General features: G+C 46.6%; 1 protein-coding gene across 1 annotated transcript in view; it reads left to right on the top strand.

The window, feature by feature from the left end:
* BMERB1 (bMERB domain containing 1) overlaps nucleotides 1-26,761 on the top strand; it is a 112,665-nt gene that overhangs the window by 44,395 nt on the left and 41,509 nt on the right. Inside the window, exon 2 of the mRNA XM_036115515.2 lies at nucleotides 24,360-24,483. Within this exon, the coding sequence (XP_035971408.1) occupies nucleotides 24,360-24,483 (124 nt within the window). The remainder of the gene's footprint in view (nucleotides 1-24,359; nucleotides 24,484-26,761) is intronic.

The following is a 26,761-nucleotide window of genomic DNA, read 5'->3' as shown; positions in this document are numbered from 1 at the left end:
ATTGGCAAGATGCCCCCAGCTCCCCAGCCTGCCCCAAGTGGCAGAGTGACCTTGAGTAGGAACCAGCCTTGAGAGAAAGGGGAAAAAGGCCAGGTCCTACTCGGAGGGACTGCCCAGAGGCATGGGATGATGCTGAGGCCACATCTTCTCTATCTCTAAGGGAAAAAGTCTCTGCCCAGCACATGGACTGAATTGGATGCCTTGATGTCAATACCAAAAACATGAACCCATGACGTGAGCAGAGATGCTGTTCCTGATGCCTAGGGTTGGAAGTAGGGAGTGAGAAGATGTCTTGGTGGCCACCAGAACCATCCACTGGGTGGCTTTGAGCCCTGTCACCCTCCGTGGGGCAGCCCCCTTTGGAGAAGCAGCCTGGGGGCAGAGGGCTGATCCTGGAAGAAGCTAGTTGCTTTCTACGAAGAGCAGCATGGTGCTGAGTCAAGCTCACATTTCAAGGGCCCCTGTGGAAGCAGCCATGACTCACTGCCCCCTCCACTTTCACACCTGGAGGAGGATATCACTGACAGGGAGCAAAGAGAGGTGACTTCCGGGGGCTGGGATGTAGGAGTGTCCTATATTTAAAACAAAAGCCAAGAAACAAAAAAGGTTCTACAGGATTTTGAAATAGCATTTACTGCCTGTGTTCCTAGCTACAGAATTAATCCATGTGCATGATAATAATTGTAGTTTCAGTTATTTTATTGGGCATTTATCCTAAGTCAGACACCGTGCTTTAAACTTTACATACATTATCTCATTTGGTCTTTATAACAATTTGACAACAATTTGACAACAGAAGTCCTAATATTATGTCCATTTTACAGACATGAAAACTGAGAAAAAAATTATAAAACATACAGAAGAGTATCACTCACAATTCCACCTTCCTAAGGTAACCAACATCCTGATGCATGTTTTCTTTTCAGTAATTTCTCCATATATTTTTTCCCATGCAACTAATAATAAACAACTGTTCAATTTTACATATCCCACCTCTTTTTTTTACTTGGCACTATATATTGCAACCATATTCCCAACTCATCTATTCTTCAATAACGTGATTTTTTTTTAAGATGTTATTTATTTATTTGACAGAGAGAGACACAGCGAAAGAGGGAACACAAGCAGGGGGGAGCGGGAGAGGGAGAAGCAGGCTTCCCACCGAGCAGAGAGCCTGATGTGGGGCTCATTCTCAGGACCCTGGGATCATGACTTGAGCCGAAGGCAGACACTTAACGACTGAGCCACCCAGGTGCCCCCAATAACTTGATTTTAACCAGCCCCTGCAGCTGAACATTTGACATTTCTAGTTTTTCACTGTTATAAAGAATGCTGTCATGATTATATACCTAGTGGGCTAAATTCCATGGATTATTCTTCCATGAAAAAACTTAGAAGGCTAAATTCTTTTTTCTATTGAGGTATACTTAACATATAACCTACTATTAGTTTCAGGTGTACAACATAATGACCCAGAATTTGTATATATTGTGAAATGATCACCACACTAATCTAACGCTCGTCACCACACATAGTTATGCATTTTTTTATTATTGTCATGAGAGCTTTTAAGATCTAGTCTCTTAGCAACTTTCAAATGACCAATACGGTATTATTAACTATAGTCACCACGCTGTCCATCACATGTCCAGAACTTCTTTATTTTTTTGAAGATTTATTTATTAGATAAAGAGAGAGTGGGGAGGAGGGGCAGAGGGAGAGAGAGTCTCAGGCAGACTCTGCGCTGAGCATGGAGCCCGACCCGGGGCTCCATCTCATGACCCTGAGATCATTACCTGAGCCGAAATCAAGAGTCAGATGCTCAAGTGACTGCACCACCCAGGTGCAGGTATTTATTTTATACCTGGACCTTTGTACCTGTTGACCCCTTTTGCCTGTTTTGGATAAATTAATTTAAAGGAGAATTCTGAGCGTACATGCTTTTCCTTCTATAGAAGACAGCTCGGCCTGGCTGAGAGTCAGACAAGCCTGGGTTTGACCCCAGCTCTCCACTACTCACCGACCATGCAACTTTAGACAGCTCATTTCCCTTCCTGGGCCTCCCTTCCCCATCTATAAAATAGGGCAATGTATTATTTCCTTCTCAGAAGGCTTGCCCTGAAGAAAACTGATGGAATTAAGGCTTAGCTCTTTATTAGGCCTAGGAAATGACTCTCACCCTCTTCCTGCCTCCCGACCTCCAAAGGACAAGACCCAAACCATCCGTCAGGATCTAGCTCCAAGGCCATCCACTCCGTGAAATCTTGAGTTAATCTTCCTGGCTAGAATTATGTCCTTTCCCCCCTTTTTCTCTTCTTCTTTTTGATTTTAAATGGAAGCAAAATTCACAGAGCGTAAAATTAACCATTATACAGCATATCATTCGGGTACTTAGTACATTCACAATGTCTTGCAGCTATCATCTCTACGTAGCTCCCAAACACTTTTGTCACCGCAGAAGGAACCCCGTCACTTCCCATACACCCCCTCTCCCGGACTACTCTTTCTGTCTCTGTGGATTTGCCTATTCTGGATATTTCTGCTGAATGAAGTCGTAGAGCATGTGGCCTTTTGTAGCTGGCTTCTTTCACCATCTTTACTACTCTGACATTGAAAATACTTGTTTTAGGGGCGCCTGGGTGGCTCAGTCGGTTCAGCGTCTGCCTTCGGCTCAGGTCAGGATCCCGGGGTCCTGGGATCGAGCCGGCATGGGGCTCCTGCTCAGCGGGGAATCTGCTCCTCCCTCTTCCTCTGCCCCTCCCTCGGCTTGTGCTCTCTGCTCACTCTGACAAATAAATAAATAAAATCTTAAAAAAAAAAAAGAAAATACTTGTTCTACACTTGCTTTTCCTCTTTCCACGGGCTTCAGAGCTCCTCGGCCCCAGGACGTCCTCCTGTGTGCTCTCAACCCCACCTCCCTAACCCCTGCCATCCAGCTTGGGGTCCTGCCCAACGGAAGCCCGAACCCGCTTTGCTGAACTGAATGGGAAGTGCAGCCTGAGCAAGCCCCCCACCTGCGAGGCTGAAGAGTTCAGAGAAGACCCCAGACTATGACAAATCATTACTCACTGTGAACTGACTCAGAGCAGGCCGGCTTTGTCCACACAGGCAGGATCCCTCCGGGCTGCTCTCCGGTAGACCCTTCCCCTTCCGGCAGTCGGACCACGCATCCAGAGAAGAACTTCAGGGCCTGATTCAGAGATCGCTAGAGATGACCTCTCCTGTGCGCAAAGCGGAGACCCCGCCTTAGGAAGCGCATCTCCTTTCCTGGCTCATGTTCTCTCTCTCATTGGCTCCCTGCTGCCCTCATGCTGGCAGCTGTGGGACGAATGGATTGTGTGGGTTCAAGACTGGGGCCGCGGGGAGGCGCCTGCGTGGCTCAGTAGGTTAAGCATCTGCCTTCAGCTCACATCATGATCCCGGGGTCCTGGGATCGAGCCCCGCATCGGGCTCCTTGCTTCTCCCTCTGCCTGCCACTTCCCCTGCTTGTGCGCTCTCTCTAAATAAACATAATCTTTAAAAAATAAAAAAGACTGGGACCACAGGGCTCTATATGCTTACAGACCTGCAGACGAGGAAGAGACAGGAACTTCCACCTTGTCTCTAGCTCAAATCCTCGGCTGTCCTCCCTGTGTTCTCCTTTCCTCTTGCACAGCTAACTCATTCTTGGAGTGTCAGATTAACGGTCACTTCCTCAGGGACACCTTTCCAACCCCTAAACTAGGGAAGGCCTTGATGCCTCCCCCACCCCTGCCAAAACACATCTACCTTATTGTAATAGTCGACCCCCGTGATCGGTGAGGACAGAGAGTGGGTCCTAACTTGTTCACCTCTGTGTCTGCAGCGTTGGGCTCGGCGTCCGGCATGTAGTAGGCACTCACTAAACCGTGCGTGCAAGAATGGCCGTTTGTCACATTCAGCCTGCTGGTGATTGCCGGGTGTTTGGGATGTGCGGGGCAGCAAGCGATCAGCCCTGTAGGCTGTAGGATGATGGTTGCACTACTCAGGGCTCTCAGGTTCAAGCAACACAGCTAATTCAACTGGCTTAAGCTAAAGAAAGAGGTTACTGGGGGCACCTGGGTGGCTCCGTCGGTTGAGTGTCCGACTCTTGATTTGGGCTCAGGTCATGATCTCGGGGTCTGGGGAATGAGTCCCTCTTGGGGCTTTTTGCCCAGCAGGGAGTCTGCTTGAGGATTTCTCTCCCTCCTTCCCTGCCCCTCCTCCTGCTTGTGCTCACTCTTTCTCTCCCTCTCTCTCAAATAAATAAATAAATAAATAAATAAAATCCTTAAAAAAAATGAGGAAAGAGGTTATTGGCTTATGAATAGACTGTGTTGACTTCAGGCATGGCTAGATCCAGGGGTTGAAAAACCGCATCAGTTCAGTCATGGATCAGCAGGACTCAGTCTTCTCATCTTCTCTTTATTCTGCCTCTACCAGTGTTGGATTCATTCTCAGACAGGGGCTTTTCATGTGGTGACGCCAAGAGCTCCAAGCTTATGGGACCCATCAGCTAGCAGACCCAGCAGGGACAGAGTCTTCTTCTCTAAGAGTTTCACTAAAAGTCCTGGGACTGACTCTCATTGCTTCCACTGGGATAATTTGTCCATCTGAACCAATTATTGTGGCGTGAGAGAGGGGATGAGGTGGCGGTAGAATATTTTGATTGGCCAGGTTCTGGGTCACGTGCCCAGTCACCTAGAGGAAAATCAGGAAATGCATAGTAGCTGGGGCAAAAGAAAGATGTCATTCAGAGGCCTGATTCTGATCTTGCCATCAGTTGGCAAATCTCCTGGCCATTCAGGTCCTTACACTCTTCACCTATGAAAGGGACCGTCCTACCCATTCGAATGCCAATTACTACCAGCCCTGGGAAGACATTGCTCTCTTTTTCCATCCCACTTGCTTAATTTCTTCAGAAAAGGGTTTGGATGGTGTCTGAACCATTTCCACCTGATGCGACTTACAAGGAAATTACGCATGTTTTATATCCATTCTGGTCATTTCGGTAATTGGTTCTGAGACACTGTTTATCTCCCCCAGCATCATCCCAAGTATAAACTGCCATTTCCAGCTATTTCATTGGAGGAAAATGGGGAAGGATGCTTGTTTCCTTCTCAGGAAAAGAGAAGGGAAGTAAACAAACATCCACCAGAAAAACAAAACCGAAGCCTAAAACCAATTTGCCGACTTCCGGATTGTCCATTTTAGGCACATTCAATTAGTCTCTCCACCTGCAAACCAGTAATTCTTGGGAGCTGGCCTAGTTAGTGCACAACTGAGGGAATAATTAGAAATCCAGAAAATCCATTATTTGAGAGGCCCATGCTGATGATTCAGAGACTATAAAAACTGGAAGACTGTTTTGCCCTTAACTGGGCTACATGTGAGGATCCTTTTGGTTGTAGGTAATCGAAACCCATTCGATTTAGCCAAAAGGGGATATTGTTTAAGGATTCTGGGTTTCTATTAGGATTCCACAGAGAAATGCAACAGGAGATATATCTCTATATCTATCTATCTATCTATCTATCTATCATCTATCTATCTATCTATATCTAGATATCTCTCTCTATATAAACATATATATATGGTTTATTATGAAGAGTTGGTTCATGCGATTAGGGAGGCTGGGAATTCTCATGATCTGCCGTCTGTTAACTGAAGACCCAGGAGAACCCAGGGTGTAATTCAGTCTGAGTTCAGAAGAAGGTCTGAGAACCAGGGGAGCTGATGATATAAACACCAGTTCTTGGGCAGGAAAAGGTGAGCTGAGCTATCCCAGCTCAGTCAGTGAAGTAGAAAAAAAAAAAGCAGGCGAATTCCTCTTTCTTCCACCTTTTGCTCTGTTCAGGCCCTCAATGAATTAGAGGCGGCCCACCCACCTTGGGGAAGGCAATCTACTGTTGCCCCTTGAACCACACAGGTTTGAACTGTGCAGGTCTTCATCTACAAGGATATTTTTCAATAAACACAGTGCAGTCCTGCAAATGTATTTGCTCTTCCTTATGATTTTCTTAATGATATTTTCTTTCTTTCTAGCCTACTTTATGGTAAGAATACAGTATATGATACATATAATGTACAAAACATGGGTTGATTGACTGTTTTTGTTATTGGTCAGGTTTCTGGTCAACAGTAGGCTATTCCTAGTTAAGTTTTGGGGGAGTTGAAAGCTATACGTGCGTTGGACTATGCAGGGAGTGGGGGGTTGTCGCCCCCTAAGCCCTGTGTTGTTTGAGGGTCAACTGTGTGGTGCTACTAATTAAATTTCCAATGACAGTGAGATCTTGTTACCGCCACCTCTTTTAAATAAACCTGAGATGGTCTACCCCATAGCATAGCCCAGGTTAGGGGGCCAGAGTCCAGGGGTTTGAATCCCAGACCCAGTAATCGCTGGCTGTGTGACCTCAGGCAAATTACTTCACCTGCCTCTATGTCTTAGCTTTCTCATTTACCAAATAGGTATGATAATAATACCTACTTCATACATGGGTTGGGACTATGAAGTGTGTTAATATAAGCAAAATGTTCAGAATTGTGCCTGGCAAATAGTAAAGACTTAATAAATAATAACTATTATCCTTACTGTAAAGTTTATTTCAATTATGGCTTGGATTATTTATCAGATATACGAAAGAAACATAGAAAGTGCTAGAAAGAAAAAAAAAGTGCTAGAAAGAGAAGTTTTGTGATTATGGAAAAATAGGGCTAAATAACCATTACTAAGATTGAATATATCATTGCTGTCGCCTTTGAGATTATTGTTTGACTTCTAGATAGAAATTCAGTTTACAAACTTAAAAGCTTAAATAGGAGTTTCTTCTAAACAAACTTGTGCTAATAATTAGCTATTCTGCTCATTTTACCTGGCAAGAAAGACCAATTGTTTTTTCTTTTCTTTCTTTCTTTTTTTTTTTTTTTTTTTTACCAAGTTTATCAGCATAAGTTTGGAACCTAAAACTTTGATATCCTAGTTTATAAAAGACAAGTCAGAGAGTCGCTTTTCCTAAATGCTTACCCCCTTTGGATAAGGGTTTGCAAACCTTTTCTTAAAGGGCTAATAGTAAACATTTGTATCTTTGAAGCCATATGGTGTCTATTCCAACCATCCAGCTCTGTGTGAAAGCAACCATAGACAATACATAAACAAATGGGCACATGGCTATGTTCCAATAAAGCTTTATTTATGGACACTGAAATTTGAATTTTGTATAATTTCCGCATGTCATGATCCATTCCTTTTCTTTTGATTTTTTTTTCCCCCAGCAATTTAAAAATGTATAAACACCATTTTTAGCTCAGAGGCTGCACAAAAACAGCAGTGGGCTAGATTTAAAACCCTCAGGCTGTAGTTTGCAGACCCTGCTTTAGGAGCTGGTGGTGTGGGCATTCTGGATGAAGGCAGATGAAGGGAGACAGTAGGACTCCCCTTTGCCCCATAGCTCGGTTACTCCAGAGGCATTTTCAGCCCCTGCTGCTCATCTTCATACATTTCTCTTAAAAGGATGTCGAGGGTTTGTGTGACTTTCTACAGGAAACTCCCGAACTGTTTAAGCAAAAAGAGGACCCACTAGGTTCTCTCTTCTAGGGGCAGTTGATCCAGACTTTCAAAATACCTCCTTTATTTCTGCCCATCTCTTGGTTCTTGACCTCCTTCCATGAAGGCTTTGCTCTCAGGATCCATGTGATGGCAGGTTCATGTCCAGCAGGAAACTGGACAAAGTTTCTCTTCCTCCAAGAGTTCATATAAAAGTTCTGGGCCGGATTCCCTGTGTTTTGTCATTGGGCTCCTTGCCCATCTGAACCAGCCCCAGTGGCTGGGGAAACGGAATGCTATGCCTGGGTGGGCTCCGCTCCACAATCCCTAAGACCAACTGGTGCCCACATTGGTTCCCCAATGGAAATAGGGGTCCTATTACCAAAGGAAGGTGAATGGATGCGGGGAGGCAAAATCAACAGATGGCCACCCCACGTCAGAGACATCACACGATGACATTTAGAGTCGCAATGCCCTGAACAAAATGAGCCCCCAACGGAGAATTGCCCTTCACACCCCCTCGTCTCGAGGGAACTGCTTGTCTACCGTTTGGCAAAATGCTCTTTGCAGGTTCCAGCTTCTCTTGGAGAGGACCTTCTGGGCTTGGCAAACCTGGAGCTACAGAAAGGTTTATTTTTCACTTTCCATGCCATCGGGTGGCCCAGACTCCTAGCACTCCGTTGATTGAAATTCTGTTTAGGGGAAGCAGTGACTTGAATAGCTAACAGCCTGGCTCAGCTACTCAACCCTCTCAGTCAAGGCAGAGTCCAACTCTGTAGCTTGGCTCAAAATAGCCCTTTCCTGACGTGGGCTCTCCATGATTCATCCTGGAGTTTTCCAGGCTCACCGGTATTGTTGACAGTTTCTCCTGCTCTTCTCTACCCTACGGAGTTTAGCTTTTCCTACCTTTTCCCAAATACCTTTTACTACTCCAAAGTTACCACAGGGTACTCTTCATTCCCACACTGTTTTTCTTCCCCAGCTTTTGCCAAACCCAGATTTCAGCCCTCGGTTACTGGCACCCACTTTAAGAGACGCCAAGCAGGGGGAGGGGGCGCCTGGGTGGTTCAGTTGGTTAAGCGTCTGCCTTTGGCTCGGGTCATGATCTCGGGGTCCTGGGATCGAGCCCCGCATTGGGCTCCTTGCTCAGCGGGGAGCCTGCTTCTCCCTCTCCCTCTGTACCTCCCTGCTTGTGTTCTCTCTCTCTCACACACACCCTCTCTCTCAAATAATTAAAATCTTAAAAAAAAAAAAAAAATAAGAGGCACCAAGCAGGTGTAGGGGAAGAAAAAAAATCTTTTTCCTCTATGCATGTTAGGGTCCTGGGCTGGGGCCCTGTAAATTAAACTAACAAAAGACGGATCATCAAGAGAGGAACGGACAGAAGTTGATGAACGTGTGCCTTGTGCATACACACGGGAGAGCCCCCGTGATGAGTAACTCACGGTAGTGGTTAGAATTGGGGCTTATACCGCCTCTTAATAAAAGCACAATAAATTTTTAGAGAAGTGACAAGTCAGAGGGGAAGGATTTGGAGCTGCCAGGCAGTAAATCGTGGGGAGGTAGATGTGTGGGAGAAATTAATGGCAGATAAGGGCTAGTTTTCGGCAACGTTTTGTTTTGTAGATTTGTCTGGTGCTGATAACGGTCTAGAGTTCTCTGTAGCGATTAACCTCTGCCCTTACCGATTGCGAGGGGAAGGAGACCCGTCTATAGATTGATGTCCTGCTTTTAGGCAAGTCAGGGAAGGGCAGAGAGCTTTCTTTGTTTCCGGTTTGCTTGCTTTTTTTTTTTTTCTCCAATGCTTTAGCTCAAAATAATTCTTAGGCCAAACTGGCAAATTTGGGGATGGCACGTTCTGCTAGCCCTCCCAAGGAACCTTCTGGATGCATTCCAGAGCTAACTGAGGCCCGGGCTGGTGTTTCGGACCCCGCCGTGTGTGCCTGGGTAGGTGTGTCCCCAAACACTCCGCCCTCTCGCGACTTGAATGCCACACCCAGGCCAGTTGGCCCCGTCTGCGGGAAGAGGATGGGACACCAGCAGGCTCTGCGCTGTCCCACACTCAGAAAGATCCGCAGGACAGGTTGCTGCTGAGCCGGCTGTGGCTGAGTGGGGAAAAGCTGCAGGCATCTGCATAACCGCGTTTGAAATGATTGCCTTTCTTTTATTTTATTGCAATTATTGATTGCTTGCTATGAGCAGGCCCTGGGCTAAGCACTTTGCACGCGCCGTGATGCATTTAATCCTCAACAGCCCTCTGAGGCAATAGCAGGAAGCTGGGCTTGCTCCCCCCGGGGTTTTCCTCAACTGTGCGCTCTCTCAAGGAGACAGCACCCGTGAGATACACCATCGGAGCTCATCACCGCCCCGCCTAACAGCCTTCCGGAGGTCAACTGCCACAAATCAAACCCCGATTTTCCACCACGTCCGCTGGCCCCTTCCTGTCTCTGCATCCTGCAGCGCTGCTCCCCTTTCTCACTTTGCTCCAGCCACATGGACCTTCTCTCTGTTCTTGAACATGAAGCTTGTTTCCATCTGAGGCCTTCGGCACCTATAGCTCCATCTGCCTGTAGCGTTCCTTCCCCCCATCTTCCCGAGCCTGCTCCTCTTGGCCATTCGATGGCAGCTCAGATGTCATTTTCTCAGAGAGGCCTTCCCGGACCTCACCGTCTGAAGGAGTCCCCCATCCATTGCTTGGTAGCTCATAAGCGCACTTTACTCACTGCGTAATCCTGTTAAATTAAAGGATATTGTCTATCTCCTTGCTTGTTGCCCATCTCCGCCCCCCCCACCCCACTCCGCCCCATAGGAAGGAAGTTTCATTTCCGTAGACCAGCTCCTAGAACATTGTCTGGTGTATGGTAGTTACATGGAAAAAACAGAGAGCCACCAAATGACGTATGAAGCCATGTCATTTGCCCAAAGCTCCACAGAAGAAGGACCACCCAAGGGGCAGAGCCCTGAGTGTTCAAAAACGTAGAATGAACCAACTGAAAGAATCAGGGCCTATGAAAAGGATACTAACTGGCTGAACCTCTGCCTTGCTTTGGCGTCCAGCTGTTTTGTTTTTTTTTTTTTTTAGTTTTGTGCGTGTGTGTGTGTATGTGTTTTGTTTTGTTTTGTTGGTGTCTTCAGCTGTTTTGAAGTCAGGTTGACCCTTGGATGTAACACCCAGATTTTGCAACTCTTGCAGCACTGCTGGGGGGCTGGCTTGGTGCCAACCCTGCAGTTCAGGCTAGGACACACAAAAACTTCTGGGCTTTTGCTCCACTGGTATGGACTTCAGCTTTTAACGTAGGAATATTTTCCTTCCGATCAGGAAAATAATAGCAGAGCCCATCCTTCAAGGAGGGGCATGTAACTTCCCACCCTGTAAACATGGGCTGTGCTTGGTGACTTCCTTCCAAAGAGGACAGTATGGGAAGGAGTGGGGCAGAGGGCAAGAATAACCTTCCAGTGGTGGGACCTGACAAACACCACTCGGCCGGGTGATCAAGGTCAGGATCATCTTGAGAACATGTGCCCTTAATAGAAAGTGATGAGAATGGCCTGTTCCCTCTGTGGTCTTCCTCTTTTACAGCCATAGCCCCAGTGTAAGGATCAGAGAAGTATCAGACAAATTCCAGTTGAAGGACATTCTACAAAATAGCTGATGAGTACTCCTCTAAACTGTCAAGGTCATCATCCAAAACAAGGAATACTGTCACAGCCAAGAGGACCGTAAATGTCTTGGTAACCTGGATGGAATCGGGAGTAGAAAAAGGACATTAGGTAAAAACTAAGGGAATCTGAACAAAGTCTGGATTTCAGTTAATTAAAAAAAAAAAAAATCCTTGAGTATTTCTAGTCCTGAAGCTCTTACTCTTGTGATTGATCTCCCTGGTGGGGCCACAACTTTCTTCTCATGCTGGACTTCCCATCTGGCATCTCCATCTCCATGTTGGTTTCTCTTTCCTTCCTCTCCCATGATCCAACTCTGCCCCTGGCTTCCCAGCGTGCCATCTGTGTTGGTGAACGTTGACCTTGGCCCACCCATGCTCGCATGCCATCCTTGCACTGGCTTCCCTGACTGAAGCTCTCTGACCCTCAGATGCCTTGAATCACACCCAAATCACCCCCATTCATACCATGGTTTATCCCATGCTATTCCCCTGTCTCACATTTTCTGAATGAAAATAATGTTCTCCAAGCAGTTTATCCCTAAGTTTCCAGCCGGTGAAGGATGAAATGAGCCACATGATTTCCAGGCTAGGAATTTTAAAAAACTGAAATATTACTTTAGACAGTCGCAATTAATTTTCCTCTAGATCCCAATCATTTTAGCCCCACCAAGCATGGTTTTAAGCAGCACCATCTGGTTCTCTATCCATCCTTGTGTGACCTTCACCCTTCACTTACTTCTGAATTGGTTTGTAAATTGCAAGTGTTAGGGAGTCTTAGTAGAGATGCATGAATCACAGCTCAGGATAGATTCATAATTGTCTATATTCATGAAATCATTCTGAGATTGCAGGGCTGGAGGATTTTTTTAATGAACTTTGAATAATAGACTGAACCTGCAAATGTGCGAAAAAACAGTTGTTTATGCAATTTTATTTTTTAAAGATTTATTTATTTATTTGAGAGAGAGAGCACAAGTGGGAGGGGCAGAGGGAGAGGGAAAGAGAGAATCCTCAGGCAGACTCTGTGCTGAGCACGGAGCCCGACACAGACATTGATCTCAGGACCATGAGATCACAGCCAGAGCCGAAACCAAGAGTCAGATGCTTAACCATCTGTGCCATCCAGGCGCCCCATGTTTATGAAATTTTAATTGGACAGTCATCTTATTATTATTACAAGGTTATCAATTTCCACAGTTTTTAATTTGACATCCCTAACAACTCCCACTGAATTAGCAAGAATATTTGATTCTCTTATATGGTCTCAAAGGACTTCTGAAACCTACACAAGCCCTTCCACTCAGGGCTGGGAGAAATATGACAGTGCTGTTTGGTGACTCATTGAAGGTCACTTAGAAGTGTTGGAGGGAGGATACCAAGTAATGAAAAATGACATTACACATTGTTAAATAATCTGCCAGAACTCATGTGTCATCTCCTTCAAAGTCCCACCTTGATGGTAACACACACATAATTCAGATGAAACCCTTTCTGGAAATCCTACTTTGGAACTGTAGTCCCAGTCTGTGTTGAGATCTTGTGAACATTCACAATAGTGATAAATCTTTGCCTTGGAGAGGGAGTTTGATTTTTTGGAACTACCCAAAGTCATTCTGAGCCAGCTTGTGCAAATAAAGTGGGTAATCAGATCATGTGAATATAAAAACATGAATTTAAATGTGCTAAACTGCTTTTCTTCAATGGCTCATAAGCTGATTTGAAAGTAATATCAAAAAATTTGTTTATTAATACCTCTCCTTATTCCAGAAAGGATTTAATAGTCGTATAAGAGTCTAAGAAGTCTTAAAAGGCTTGAGGAATGTTGGTATTATTAGAAACATAAAGCATTCCAAGATGATTCCTTGAAGGATAATATTCTAGAATATTTGTTTTTTTAAAAAAGAATTTATTTCTCTTACCTTACTATCACTCCCCCATCCCCAGGCTTAGTGTTGGTTTTGTGGACAATGTAGGTGGGATGCACGACTTTTTGTGCTTCTCATCCTTCTTAAGAAGGCATGAGTTAGGATGGTGTATGAGGTGGGGTATTCCCAATGAACAGAGTTCTGGGAAGGAAGGCAAAGGGAACAGGGGCTCCCAAGGGGCTGATCTCCTCTGTGCATTCCCACCCTTAGCTCCAGCTGTGGTGGAGTCTGAGGTGGGGTGCTTTATCTTTTTATGGTGATGGTGATGGTGTGGTGGTGGTGATGGTCATGGTCATGGTGATAGCAATGATGATGATGATGACGACGATGGTATTGATGATGGTGGTGATGATGGTGATGATTGTGATGGTCACGGTGATGATGATTGTCATGGTGACAATCATGGTGATTGCGATGATGGTGATGATGATAGTGGTGATAATGGTGGTGATGGTGATGATGGAGGTAGTGACGATGATGGTGATGGTGATGATCATGGTGATTGTGATGATCGTGGTGATGGTGGTGATGGGGATGATGGAGGTGATGATGATGGTCATGGTGATGATCATGGTGATTGCGATGATGGTGGTGATGATGATGGTGGTGATGATGGTGGTGATGGTGATGATGGAGGTGGTGATGATGATGGTGATGGTGAATGATAATTGACACTCATCGAGATCTGACTTGGTCTTTTTTGATGTACTAGCCTTAAAATCTCTGACTCAACCCTCACTATGACCAATGAGTAGTTTCTATTATTGTCCCCACTTACAAATGATGGATACTGAGGGTGCGCTAGGTTGCACAATCCACTTACCAACTGGGCAAATAGTTATTATGGAATGAACAAATATTGTAAGCAGGGATTGTTAGGCCCACTTTAGTGAGAAAGAGGAAACTCGAAGAATTTAAATAACTTGTCCCGGGGCACAAGCCAGTAAGGGACAGAGCCAACATTCTGACTCGAGCCATGCCATCAGTTCAGTGGTACTGTGCCATGGCTGCTGCCACTGAGCCGGGTGACATGGACAATGGCCAGTGAGCAGGAGGGCAGTCTCACTGCATGGTTGTCCCCTGTCCTTCACTGAATTGAGGTCCCTCCCTACAGACCACAGTTTCCACCCTCAAAGATGATAACGACCCCATCCTAGGACCCTCCCATGGTAGGTTTCTCTGGCCTTCTCTACTACGTAGACTGTAATAAGCTGAATAATGGCACCTCCAAGATGTCCACAGCCTAATCCACGGAACGTGTGAATATGCTACCTTGTACAGCAAACAGGAAGTAAGATGTTCCTAGGAGCTCTCCTGAAAAAGTGCATCTAAACCAGTGATTCTCAGCCAAGGATACTTTTGTCCCCCAGGGGATATTTGCAAATGTTTGAAGACATTTGGGGTTGGTGGGAGGATGCTACTGGCATCTCGTGGGTAGAGGCCAGGGACACTGCTAAACGTCCTACAATGCACAGGACAGCCCCCTTAGCAAAGAAAGATCTGGCCCTAAATGTCAACAGTGCGGAGGGTGAGAGACTCAGGTCCAAACGAAGTGCTTAGAGGCTGCTGAGCAGGGGTGAGATCAAACTCTTGCCTTAGCTTTGGTCCCTGAGCTTTCAGAACGAGCCTTCGGTGTTCTCACATTCTACTTCTTTATCCCCATTTTACAGATAAGGACACTGAGGCTTAGAGAGGTTAAGTCATTTGCCCAAGGTTGGCAGTTAGAAAGGGGCAGAGCCAGAGTTTAAACCCAGGTTGGCTTGGCTCCAACGCTTGTTTCTTAACCCCAGGGCTGAGGGCGCGTTCTCCGAGTTTCTTTTGCCATCTTGGACAAGTCAGATGTGGCTGAGAAAATAGAAACTCAGAGAAGCTAAAAAATGAGCCCAAAGTCACATCAGAGAATAATAACCATGGCCAAGATTTGGAGGCAAGTCAGCTTCCTCAGCTGCAAAACCTTCCTTGCGGGGTGATCGTGAGTTAAAGAGAGTACATTTGGGAAGGCCTGGTGCGGCAGGAGGGGTGATTACATGCAGGACCCAGTGGCATCCTCCTTCACGAGGCAGGCTGGGGGGAATGGAGCAGCCGGGAGTGTTGGAATTAAAAGCAGTCGCTTCATCTTCTTGGGAAATGATGACTCATTAAAAGCAACCGGCTGTTTCCTATTATATTCCCTGTTATAGTGAGAAGGCGAGATGCTTGGTGCATCCCATAATGCAGTGTTTGGGGTTTGAGATGAGCTTCTTTCCTACATGAATGATTGATGACAATAAAAGGCAGGGGTGTCACCAGGAGCCTTAGAAGTACATCAGGATATAGTAATGGGGCTCACATATATTTCCCTGGTATTTAAGACTGTTGGGTCGGAAGACGTGCCTGGGTACACTCGGTGGTGAGCCAAGACTGGCTCCCAACAGAGGGTTGCTGGGAACTCTCTAGACCCTGCTTCCAGGGCAGGTGGAGTTGGAGGACTGAAGTCTTACCTAGAGGGACAGAGGAATGGCCTAGATGCAACCTGTTGATCTCCAGATCTGATGATCCTCATCCTGTTTCTTTCCCCACGTCAGTCTGGCTTCTTCCAGGGGAAGGACACATGAGGGCAGTCAGAATGATACTGACTTTTATCATGCCTTTATCATGCCAGGTGCTGCACCAAGCACTTGACATCTTATGTTGCCTCCAGAGCAGCAACTCTGTGAGGTAGGAGTCCCATTTTACCCAAGAGGAAGCTGAAATTAGGAAGATTAAGTGGTGTGTCCAGATCACACATTTGGTGGTAGATCCAAGACTTGAACCAGAATCTGTCCAAATCTACCATCAGGGATAAGCTGATGGTGTACGAATGACCTTCCTCCCTGACATGTAAGCCCCTTCCTGGAAGGTCAACTTGACGAGGGCAGGGATTTTGTCTGTTTTGTTCCATCTTCATTGCTTAGGGTGGTGTCTGGCACAAAGTGGGTTTTCAGTGCATACTTATTAAAGGAATAATAAGGGCAGATATTACAGAGGGAGTTATAGAGAGAACTTGCTATGTGCCTGGCACTTACATAAATACCTATGAAATGGGTGTGATTGTTCCTACATTGCAGATGAAGAATCTGAGGCCCAGAGTCATCAATGGGTGAGACCAAGGTCCCAGCAGAGGAGGCAACCCTGAGACCCCAAAGCCCACGCCCATAACGATCCCCTTCACTTGCCCTCTTCAAGGGCTGGCCTGGTTCCCACAGTGCCTGTACCCACCAACTCTTTTCCTTTGCTCTTTGTTTCTTTTTTTAAAAAATCTACCTTGATTTATACCTGCTCATGCTAAAACCCAAACAATATAGCCAATAGCAATGCACCAACATCAGCGTCTTGGTGATGTTGGCAATGGTGGGAACTAGGTGAAGGGTATATGGAAGTCTCTGTGATAACTTTGCAACTTCTCTATAAACCTAAAGTTATTCCAAAATGGGAAGTTTACTTAAAAATTCAAACAATGGGGGCGCCTGGGTGGCTCATTCAGTGAAGCATCTGCCTTTGGCTCAGGTCATGATCCCAGGGTCCTGGGATAGAGTCCTGCATTGGGCTCCCTGCTCAGCGGGGAGTCTGCTTCTCCCTCTGCCTCCTCCTCCCCCTGCTTGTGCTCTCTCTCTCTCTCTGACAAATAAATAAATAAAATCTTCAAAAAAAAAAATTCAAACAATGGTGGAAGGGGTTCCTCCTAACACGGCCCCCCACGCCCCACAGGCAACCCCCAAGGCCCTTCTTTCAGGTGTCCTTCTGAGGATGTTCTGAGGATGCTAGATACCTTATAAATGTGCGTTGGGGCTGAGATTAGTATGTCCACTCAAGTAATTGCCTTGATGATATGAGCTGGGTTGAAATCGTGACTCAGTTGGCTGATGCATCTTTGGGTGAGAAAGTTGACACATAGTTGAGACTTTTCCTTCAGACTTGTGTTCTCATTTAATTTTCCAGTGACAACTCCAGAGTGTAGGCCTATTGCTCTTTGTCAAGGGACCCTCAGAACCCAATCCTGTTATGTCTGGTCACACCCTCTCGGACATGGACATGAGGCTGACTGAATGACCTCTAACACCCTTGGAACCCAAAGGGCTGGAATCCCATTGTATGACAGCTTTTCTGGGTGGGTGGGGGGGGTGAGAGGGGTACCCCCAGTGGTGCTCAGATGCTTCTAGCATCAAACAACATCAAATTACATTGTGGGAAAATCTTTCCCCCCCACCCCAATTATTAACCTTTATGATTACCAAAGAAAGCTTCAGTCTGGTGGTTTGCCTTTAATACCTCTCTAGCACTTGCTAACTTTCTAGGACTTGCTAATCCACCTTGTTGAGAAAAAAGAATTTGGCTTCAGTATGAGCATTTGGCCGGAATTTAACAACATTGCTTTGTTTCCATTGGAATTATCTTTATGGCTACTTCCCAATTATGCTAAGTAATACTGACTTGTTCTTTATGGATATGATAGGAGATTTCCTTTAAGGAGCTTATTTGAGTGGGGAAAAAAAAGCCAATCTAAAGAACTATTGAGTAAATGATGGTATAGATTGTGTCTTTGCTTGGGCAGCTTTAGCAAAATACCATAGACTGCGGGGCTTAAGCCATAAACATTGACTTCTCATGGTTCTGGAGGCTCAGAGGTCCAAGATGAAGGCACTGGCAGATGTGGTGTTTGGTGAGAGCCCCTCCCTGGCTTGTTGATGGCTGTCTTCTCATTGTGTCCTTGCAGAGGGGAGAGCGGAGGAGGAGAAAGCGAGCTCTGGTGTCACTTCTGATAAGGACACTAATCCCATCATGGGGCCCCACCCACATGACCTCATCTAACCCTGATTACCTCCCAAAGGTTCCCTCTCCTAAGACCATCACACTAGGGTTTAGGATTTCAACATAGGAATTGGGGCGGGGGTTCGGGGGTAGCAGCCTGTTCAGGTCATACCAGATACTGCGTGATGCATGGCTGTGGTGAATTCCATGCGCTGATTGAGGCTTTGGAAATGCTCATCTGTAGCCCTTTGATCTACAACATGGGCTTTGAAATCAGACAGACGCGGGTTGAGTTCCAGCTCCGGCGCTCACCAGCTCAGTGATTTTGGCCCATGACTTAGGATCTCTCTGAGCCTCATCTTACCAGTCTGTAAAGGAAGGGTAATAATGCTAGCATATCCCTGCCAAGGCACTTGGGTGCGTGGGGACACAGCACCACACTCACAGTAAATGCTCCAGGTTCTCGAGCTCTGGGGCATGTACCAGGTGCGTGAAAGTTACGAAGCAGAAACAAGAGAGGGGGATGGCCTGGGGGACCCTGGGCTTAAAGTCCTATTTGCACCCATGGTTGGAAAAGACAGACTAGGGAAGGCTTCTTTGCTCCCCACCATATATTCTCTGTTCCCCTTCCTGTCTATATTTAAATCACGAGCTTCTAGGAGATGGCCAGCCCTCATCCACTCTCACCAGCGCCTCCCACCCTACCCCCCATCCCTGGACAGCTTTCAGTTTTCAAGGTATATGGTGAAACGTGCAGGTGCGTCCCAGTCATGCCCAGTGCTCAGCTCTTGTTAGCTGGTGCTGCAGGGCTCATGAGGCATGCATTTCCCTGATGTGACATTTGGGGATAAAAAGATGGATTTAGCTGCCTCATCCCCCAGAAGTGACTCAGCTCCTGGGAGCTCAGTGACGGCAGCGGCAGTCGGAGCCCTGGGGACTTCCTTGCCTTAGTGCTCTGCTCTCTCTCTATACAGCAGCCCTGGAGCCTTGTAGGGACCGTGTTCTCCAGCTTGTCCGTCTTTTTTGTTTTTTCCTTTAAGATTTTATTTACCCATTTGAGAGAGAGCGAGAGCTAGAGAGAGAGCATGAGAGGGCGGTGGGGCAGAGGGAGAGGGAGAAGCAGATTCCCCGCTGAGCAAGGAGCCTGACTCGGGGCTCGATCCCAGGACGCTGGGATCATGACCTGAGCCGAAGGCAGATGCCTAACCCACTGAGCCATCCAAACGCCCCCGATTGTCCATCTTTTTCCAGGATTGGTCCTCCTCATGGACACGCTCATTGGCAGCTGTTGGATGCCTGCCCTCTAGCTGGAAAATGGTGTCAGGAAGGTTTCCATCATGCTACCTCTGTCACTCAAGACTGAAAAGAAGCTGACCGTGTGTAACACTCATTTATTTAAGACCCCTACCAGCGTTTCTCAGAGTCTGGCCTGAAGACTTTCTACAGAAGTTCCCTGGACACGACTCCCCAACCCGGTTTTAGCCTAATCTGTGGGGTTATCTCTGGGGGTAGAAGCAGAGAATCTGCCTTTTTAACAAGCTGCCCAGATAATCAGCACGCCTGCTAACACTTGAGAACAGCTACTCCCCATATGCTCAATTTTCTCTCGTCAAGATGATGATGATACTTCTTAAGTGGGGAGGTAGTTCTTAAATGAATGTGATTATTATGACAAGGGCTCTGGAGTAAGACAGACCTGATTTTAAATTTCAGCTCTTCTACTTATTTCTTTTTTTAAGATTTTATTTATTCATTTGAGACAGAGAGAGAGAGCATGAGCAGGGGGAGAGGGAGAGGGAGAGGGAGAAGCAGACTCCCCACCAAGCAAGAAGCCTGATGCGGGACTCGATCCCAGGACCCTGAGATCATGACCTGAGCCGAAGGTGGATGCTTAACCATCTGAGCCACCCAGGTGCCCTACTTACTTCTTTTCTTGAGCTTCAACTTGCTTATCTGTGAAATGGGGGTGCTAAATAGGGCTTGTTTTGAGAATCGAATAAGGTAATTTGATCCTAGCATATGATAAATATCAATCAATGTTAGCTCTTACTGTTACCAGGTAAACCTTTTTTTTTTTTTTTAATCTTTAAACTGGGGAAATTATAGCATCTACCATCTAGGGCAGGGGTTGGTAAACTTTTTCTGTAAAGGGCCAGACAGTAAATATTTGAGGTTTTATGGACCACGCGGTCTCTGTTGCTGTTGCAACTACAAAGTTCTGCGGTTGTAACGTGGAAGTGGCCATAAATAATACATAAATGAATGAGCATGGCCAGTGTTTCAATAAAACTTTATTTGCACAATCAGGCAGGGGGCCAGATTTGGCCCGTGGCCGTAGTTGCTAATCCCTCACCCAGGATGCTGTGAAGATTAATTGACATGAGGCTTATCGTGAGCCCAGCACAGTGCCTGGCAAGGAGCACTCAGCATAAGAAGGGATTCTAACCATCTCGCATCTAATTTGAGGTCTAGGCTTTGCTCCTTTCTCCAGGAGAAAGAAAGCACGCACGAGCAAGGCTTTTCAACACAGGCATCAACCCCATTCTCGGCCCCAAGTCAACGCTAAACGTTCCTCTCAGCACCTGGAGCCTCAGGTGCGGAGATGTGGAGGTAAAATGCCAATCCGTGGAGTGTGAGTCTTTGTCCCATGTTTTGCCCCAGGATATGTGGCCATTTTCAACCTCTGTCCTATGGAAATCAGGCTGCCCATCTGAACCACAATGTGAGAAATGAGAATACTTATCCCTGCGGGGTGGTTAAGGACAGGCTTTCCCAACCATGAATGCCTTTAGCCCTGGCCCAGAGGCTATATAATGTGCTTGAGAAAGAGAGAAAGAGAGAAAGAGAGAGAGAGATAGAGAGAGAGAGATTGAGCCCTGGATTTGCATTCTAACTCTGCAACGTTCTGATTGTGTGATGCTGGCCAAGTCACTTCCTTCTCGAAGCCTCTGATTCATCAGGTATAAAATAGGGATTAAGTGAGATCATATAAAGCCTCAGCACAGCATAGCACATGGTAGCTACTGAAAAAGGAAGGAAGAGATGCTAAGAGGTAAAGAGCTCATTCAAGGTCATGCAGCTGCCGTTGGCAGCTGTGATGGGGTGAAGTACCTGCGTTTTGGAGGCAGACGAGGGCTCAGCTCCTTTCCTAGCCAGCTCTGAGCCTTTGTTTCCTTATTTGTTCAACAGAGAACATCTTGATCCTGCTGGTTTATGGTGAGGATTAAAAGAGATGGCACGGCAGAGCGGGCTGGTGGTGATGACCAAAGGCATCATAACCACACATGGAGGCTGACGTGCCTCGGTTGATTCCATCCTCACGAATGCCCTGGGTGTCCTCACATGACACAGGAGGAAACTGAGTCACGAGATGTTAACTAAGTCTCTGGGGCCACACGGGTAGTGAGGGGCAGAGCTAGGACTCAAACCCCAGCCATCTGACTCCAGAACGCCCCCCACCTCCCCACCCCTGGTCACCATGACCCTCTATTGCCCTGTGCCCAGAGTCCACACTCCTCCAAGCTGGGCCTCTAGCCTGGTTGGAGTCCGGCACACAGTAATGCTCAATTAATATTACTATTTTTATCCTGTGCCTTCCTTCCTTCCTCCTTCCTCAAGTCGGGCCTCATTGCTCCAGCCCCAGGAGCCATCTCAGTCTTGGGGTGGGGAGTGGGGCAAGAGGACCCCAAATCTGATTCTAGAAGCCTTGAGATCACGACTCAGCACGTCACATGGACAATTCCTAAAATTCCTCCTTAGACATCTGTCTCTCTTCTCAAGTCCCAGTCCTGAGACAGCTCCTCTGATCCTCTTCCCTCACCCTTTCTGACACTCACCCCCTCCATCCTCCCTGTCTCCCCTCCTACCCCCGTTTCTGCACCAGCTTGGCCTGACCACAGGATGGTCTTCAGGACGTGCCATGCTTGGAGGGCCGCGGAAGGGATAGTGAATATGCCCGATTTAACATTTCCTCCGTCTGCCCATCTCCCCGCCACCCATCTAGATGCCCTGCCCTCCTCCCTGGCTCAACACTGTGCACTGTCCATGCTGGGAGATCTGGGAGTTCTCAGAAAGTATAAAGAGAAGCAGACGCTCCTCTGGGGGGCTGAGCCGAGCGGGGACAAGATCTGCAGCTGGCCTAGGGCTGCCATATGCCACAATTTCTTCGCCCCGACTCATTTCTTGGTCTTTTCCCCTTGCCTTTATCCTCGTTTATCTCTTACAAATTGTGAATTATCTCGGAGAGTGTTAGGGAGGCCATTGGTTTCCAGGTGGGAATCCGCTCTAGGTTACAGCCTTCCTTCTGCATCCTCAGCATATTGGGGAGTTCTGATGGGTGGAAGCTTTCCAAACCATCAGCTTGGAGGTAAGGACAAAGACAGACGCCAGGCAGCAGAAGCAAGTTGCTGGGTGTAGAAGGAACAGATGTGGGTCATGTGGAGTTGGTCTCAGTAAAGCAAACTATCTCCTCCCCTATACCTTTTTCTCTAACCGTGAAAGACCTTAGGATACTGCAGCCTTTAAAACCCAGCCATTCACTCCGGCAATGTGGCCTAAAGGCACCTCCTCGATGCACGCAAGGACTGAACTTCGAGAACGCTCGTCACGGGGCTGATTATGGTGGGGAAAATGGAAAACAATCTAAACGTCTGGGGGTTGGTGGAGTGATTCACGATACAGCCACAAATAGAAGATCACACAACCTTTCCCACTGCTGCTGGGGAAGAACATCCAAGGACGTGTGGAAATGCTCACGATATGTTATGTGAAAAGAATAGGTAATAAAATGTGAGACCCTAACTTTATATGACAAAAACCAGACCCGCATCATGGCGGAAATATAGGTATACAAAGGTGTGGGTGTGTATGAACATTTTTAACTACTAACATTTTAGCATACATTTTTCCAATTTTTTTTTTAAAGGTATGTGTATTGGGGCGCTTGGGTGGCTTAGTTGGTTGAGCGTCTGCCTTCGGCTCAGGTCACGTTCCCAGGGTCCTGGGTTCAAGCCCCATATCAGGCTCCCTGCTCAGCAGGAGTCTGCTTGTCCCTCTCCTCCCCACTCATGCTCTCTGTCGCTCTCTCTCTCTCTCAAATAAATAAATAAAATCTTAAAATAAATACATAAATAAATACATAAATAAAATCTTAAAAAAAAGGTATGTGTACTTACTCCTTATTGCAAGTTTGTACCCTTAACAACTCTTTAAACAAAATCAATTTTATCCTCCTCTCCAATCCCCTGGTAACCACCATTTTACTCTGTTTTCTACAAGTTTGACTATTTAGATTCCACATGTAAGTGATAATCATACAGTACCTGTCTTTGTCTCAATTTCCTCACTTAGTATAATATGCTCAAAGTCCATCCTTGCTGTCACAAAGGATATCCTCCTTCCTCGTGGCTGAATAATATTCCATTTGTCTATATACCACATCTTTTTTTATCCATTCATCCACTGATAGGCATTTAGGTGATTTCGTATCTTTGCTACTACTAAATACATGTGTGTATATAATATTCTGCATAGAAAACGTATAAAAACCCCATATGTATTACCCTAAATATGCACGCCACATATATAATATATATAATCATTGAGTTATTCTAATCATATAAATTATCGTATATATATTGGAAGAATGTACATCAAATAAATACGGGACAGGAAGAATGTCCATCAACATGTGGATCGTGGTTCTCTCTGGGCAGCGGGGTTACAGATGACTCTTTGTTCTTCTTTTTTTTTTGCCTAGCTGTATGAGCTGAATTTTGTGCAACAAACTTGTATTACTTCACATTACTATTCCTTACCTTACTTAGTATTTCTGTAAGATAATAATTAATAGTATTGCTGTAAAAGAATGATTATAACATGATTTTTTTAAAAGATTTTATTTATTTATTTGAGAGAGAGAGAGCATGAGAGGGGGGAGGGTCAGAGGGAGAAGCAGACCCCCCGCCGAGCAGGGAGCCCGACGCGGGACTCGATCCCGAGACTCCAGGATCATGACCTGAGCCGAAGGCAGTCGCTTAACCAACTGAGCCACCCAGGCGCCCATAAAATGATTTTCTGCCTGAAGTTGGCCTTGGTCTTGAGGCTGGGACAAAGGACAAATGGCCGCAGTCAAGGAGAGCAGAGGCTCAGGAGCTGGGACCAGGCAGGGACCGCCAAAGCCACATGTACACCCCTGAACAGGTTTGGTGAGCCCGCCTGAACCCCCTCTTGCCATCGTAACAGGGGTTCCCATGGAAAACGTGTTTTCCGGGTTCCCAAGGGCTGGCTCCTTAAATGCACACGTGCCCCTCAGGCTGTCGTCTGTGTGCCCTCGCGGTGCGCCCAGGGTGCTGGGGCAAAGGCTGCTTGCTCCCTGGAACGAGGATGAGGACGGTCCTAAGGGAATTCTTGAAAACTGGGGTGGCCTTGGGGCCTTGACACCTATGTTTCATGTCTCCTGCATAGATCAGCTGGACATTATCTGCATGGCAGAGACAACCATGATGCCGGAGGAGATCGAACTGGAGATGGCGAAGATTCAGCGCCTCCGAGAAGTCTTGGTCCGACGGGAGTCTGAGCTTAGGTTTATGTGAGTGCCTCGGGAGGTGGCCGAGAAAAAGAAGGGGTGGGGAGACGGGGACACGCAGAGAAACTACCATTTACTATGTATTACCACAGGCCAGACGCCGGGATAAAGGCATTACGTACATTTAAAAAACTCTTATTTGATTCTCACGATGGCCTAGAGGTGTGGGTATCAGAGTCTTCCATTTTATTTTTTATTTATCTGTTTTTTAAAGATTTATTTGGGAGAGAGAGTGAGCACGGGGGGAGGGGCAGAGGGAGAAGGAGGGAGAGTCTTAAGCTGACTTGGCGCTGAGCACAAAGCCCAGCGCAGGGCTCGATCTCACAACCCTGAGATATGACCTGAGCTGAAACCAAGAGTTGGATGCTCAACCAACTGCGCCACCCAGGCGCCCCCTAGAGTCTTCCATTTTAAACAAGATCCTGAAGTTGGGATTGAATCCAAGCCAGTCTGACTCAAAGCCTCAAAGAGCCCAAGCTCTTTCTATGTTTGCTTCTGAGAAGAGAAAAGGGAAGCGAGAGAGGGAGACATAGGGACCCAGAGGTGGTACCTGTGTCCGCGTCGTTAAGCGCGCACACTCTGGGTTCAGATAGTTATGAGATCCAAAAAAGCTGGGAGAGCTTGGGGCAAGTTCTCCCTGAGCTTCATTTCCCTGACTTGTGAAATGGGGGGGGGGGCAGGCGGGGAATGATAGTACCTCTCTCCTGGAGTCACTGGCAACCCCAGAATCAGATGATCTGATCCAACCTCCACTGGAAAAAGCAGCAACATCACGCCTTCTGGGCCGGCACTGGAAGGGACACATTCCACGCATTCTTTCACTGATTTCACTGGGGTCCGTTATGGGATTACCCCATTTTACAGATGAGAAAGACTGAGGCTCAGGGAAGTTAACCTCCTCGGGCCTCCCAGCTAGTAAACAGAGCAATTAGGATTCAGATCCGGCTCTTCCTGCTTTCAAAACCCATATTCTCCTTGGATGACCTTCTACATATACTGCATAACGTGACCTTGTCTCTCACCCCGTCAGGTAGACCACAGGATTAATAGCTGCCATTTATTTAGCTCTCTGTGTGGGCCAGACCCTGTGCTAAGTGCTTCATGGGCACGATCCCTCCTCCCAGGAGCCCTTGGAGGAAAGTTCTAGAACATCCCCACCCTACGAATAAGAAACATCTTCCCTTTGATCTGGAAATAAACTAAACCAATACATACATGAGTGTGGAGAAACAATCCTTTCCTCCTCATGGTTTTTTTTTTTTGGTTTTTGTTTTTCAAAAGAACTCGAGGAAGGATTGGTTGTGTGGGAGAAGTATTAACTAAGATCAGGTGTTCTATTAAGTCAGGTGATTCCAACCACCGAGAAAGCCAGGGTTGGACAGGAGTTTGAGGTGCCTGTGGGTTACTCAAGTGCAGATGAGTGGCAGGAAGTTCTGTGTCTTTGTCTGTCATGTGAGGGAGACCACGGAACTAGACACAGATTCTCGGGGCTCACCCCCAGATACTGAACTGAAGTAACGGGTATAGTCACCCCGCGGAAACGAGCAAACAGCAAGGATCCAGGCATAGGTCAGTAAATGCAGAAATTTCCGTGCAGCTCCTACTTGTGGATGAACTCAGGGCAAAGGGAAAAGCCATAAAGTATGGAATAGTTGAGAGTTCACCGGCAGCAAGAGGGTTGGGATGATCACACTCTCTAAATAACACAGGTGCGCCTTAGAGGTATTGTGGGTTCGGTTCTGGACCCCTGCAATAAAGCAAACCTTGCTATAAAGTGAGTAAGATGAATTTTGTTGGCTTCCCAGTGCTTATAAAAGTTATGTTTACACTATACTGTTGTTTATTAAGTGTGCAAATGTGTTGTCTTAAAAAAACAATGCACAGGCCTTAATTAATTAGCTCTATTGCTAAACAAAACAAAACAAAACAAAAAACCCGCTAGCCATCTTCTGAGCTTTCAGAGAGCTGTAATCCTTTTGCCGGTGGAGGGTCTTGCCTCCATGTTGATGGCGCTGACCGATCAGAGTGGTGGCTGCTGAAGGTGGGGGTGGCTGTGGCAGGTTCTTAAAACAACAATGAAGTCTGCCGCATGGATGGATTCTTCTTTTCCTGAATGATTTCTCGGTAGCATGGGATGCTCCTTGATCGCATCTCACCTACAGTAGAACTTCCTTCCAAACTGGGGTCAACCCTCCAAACCCCGTCACTGCTTTATCCACTAAGTTCATGTCATATTCTCAGTCCTTTGTTGTCATTTTGACAATTGCATGGCATCTTCAGA

Source organism: Halichoerus grypus, chromosome 6 (assembly GCF_964656455.1).
Source record: "Halichoerus grypus chromosome 6, mHalGry1.hap1.1, whole genome shotgun sequence".
NCBI classification, from domain to species: Eukaryota; Metazoa; Chordata; class Mammalia; order Carnivora; family Phocidae; genus Halichoerus; species Halichoerus grypus.
This window is presented reverse-complemented; position numbering and strand designations above follow the sequence as displayed.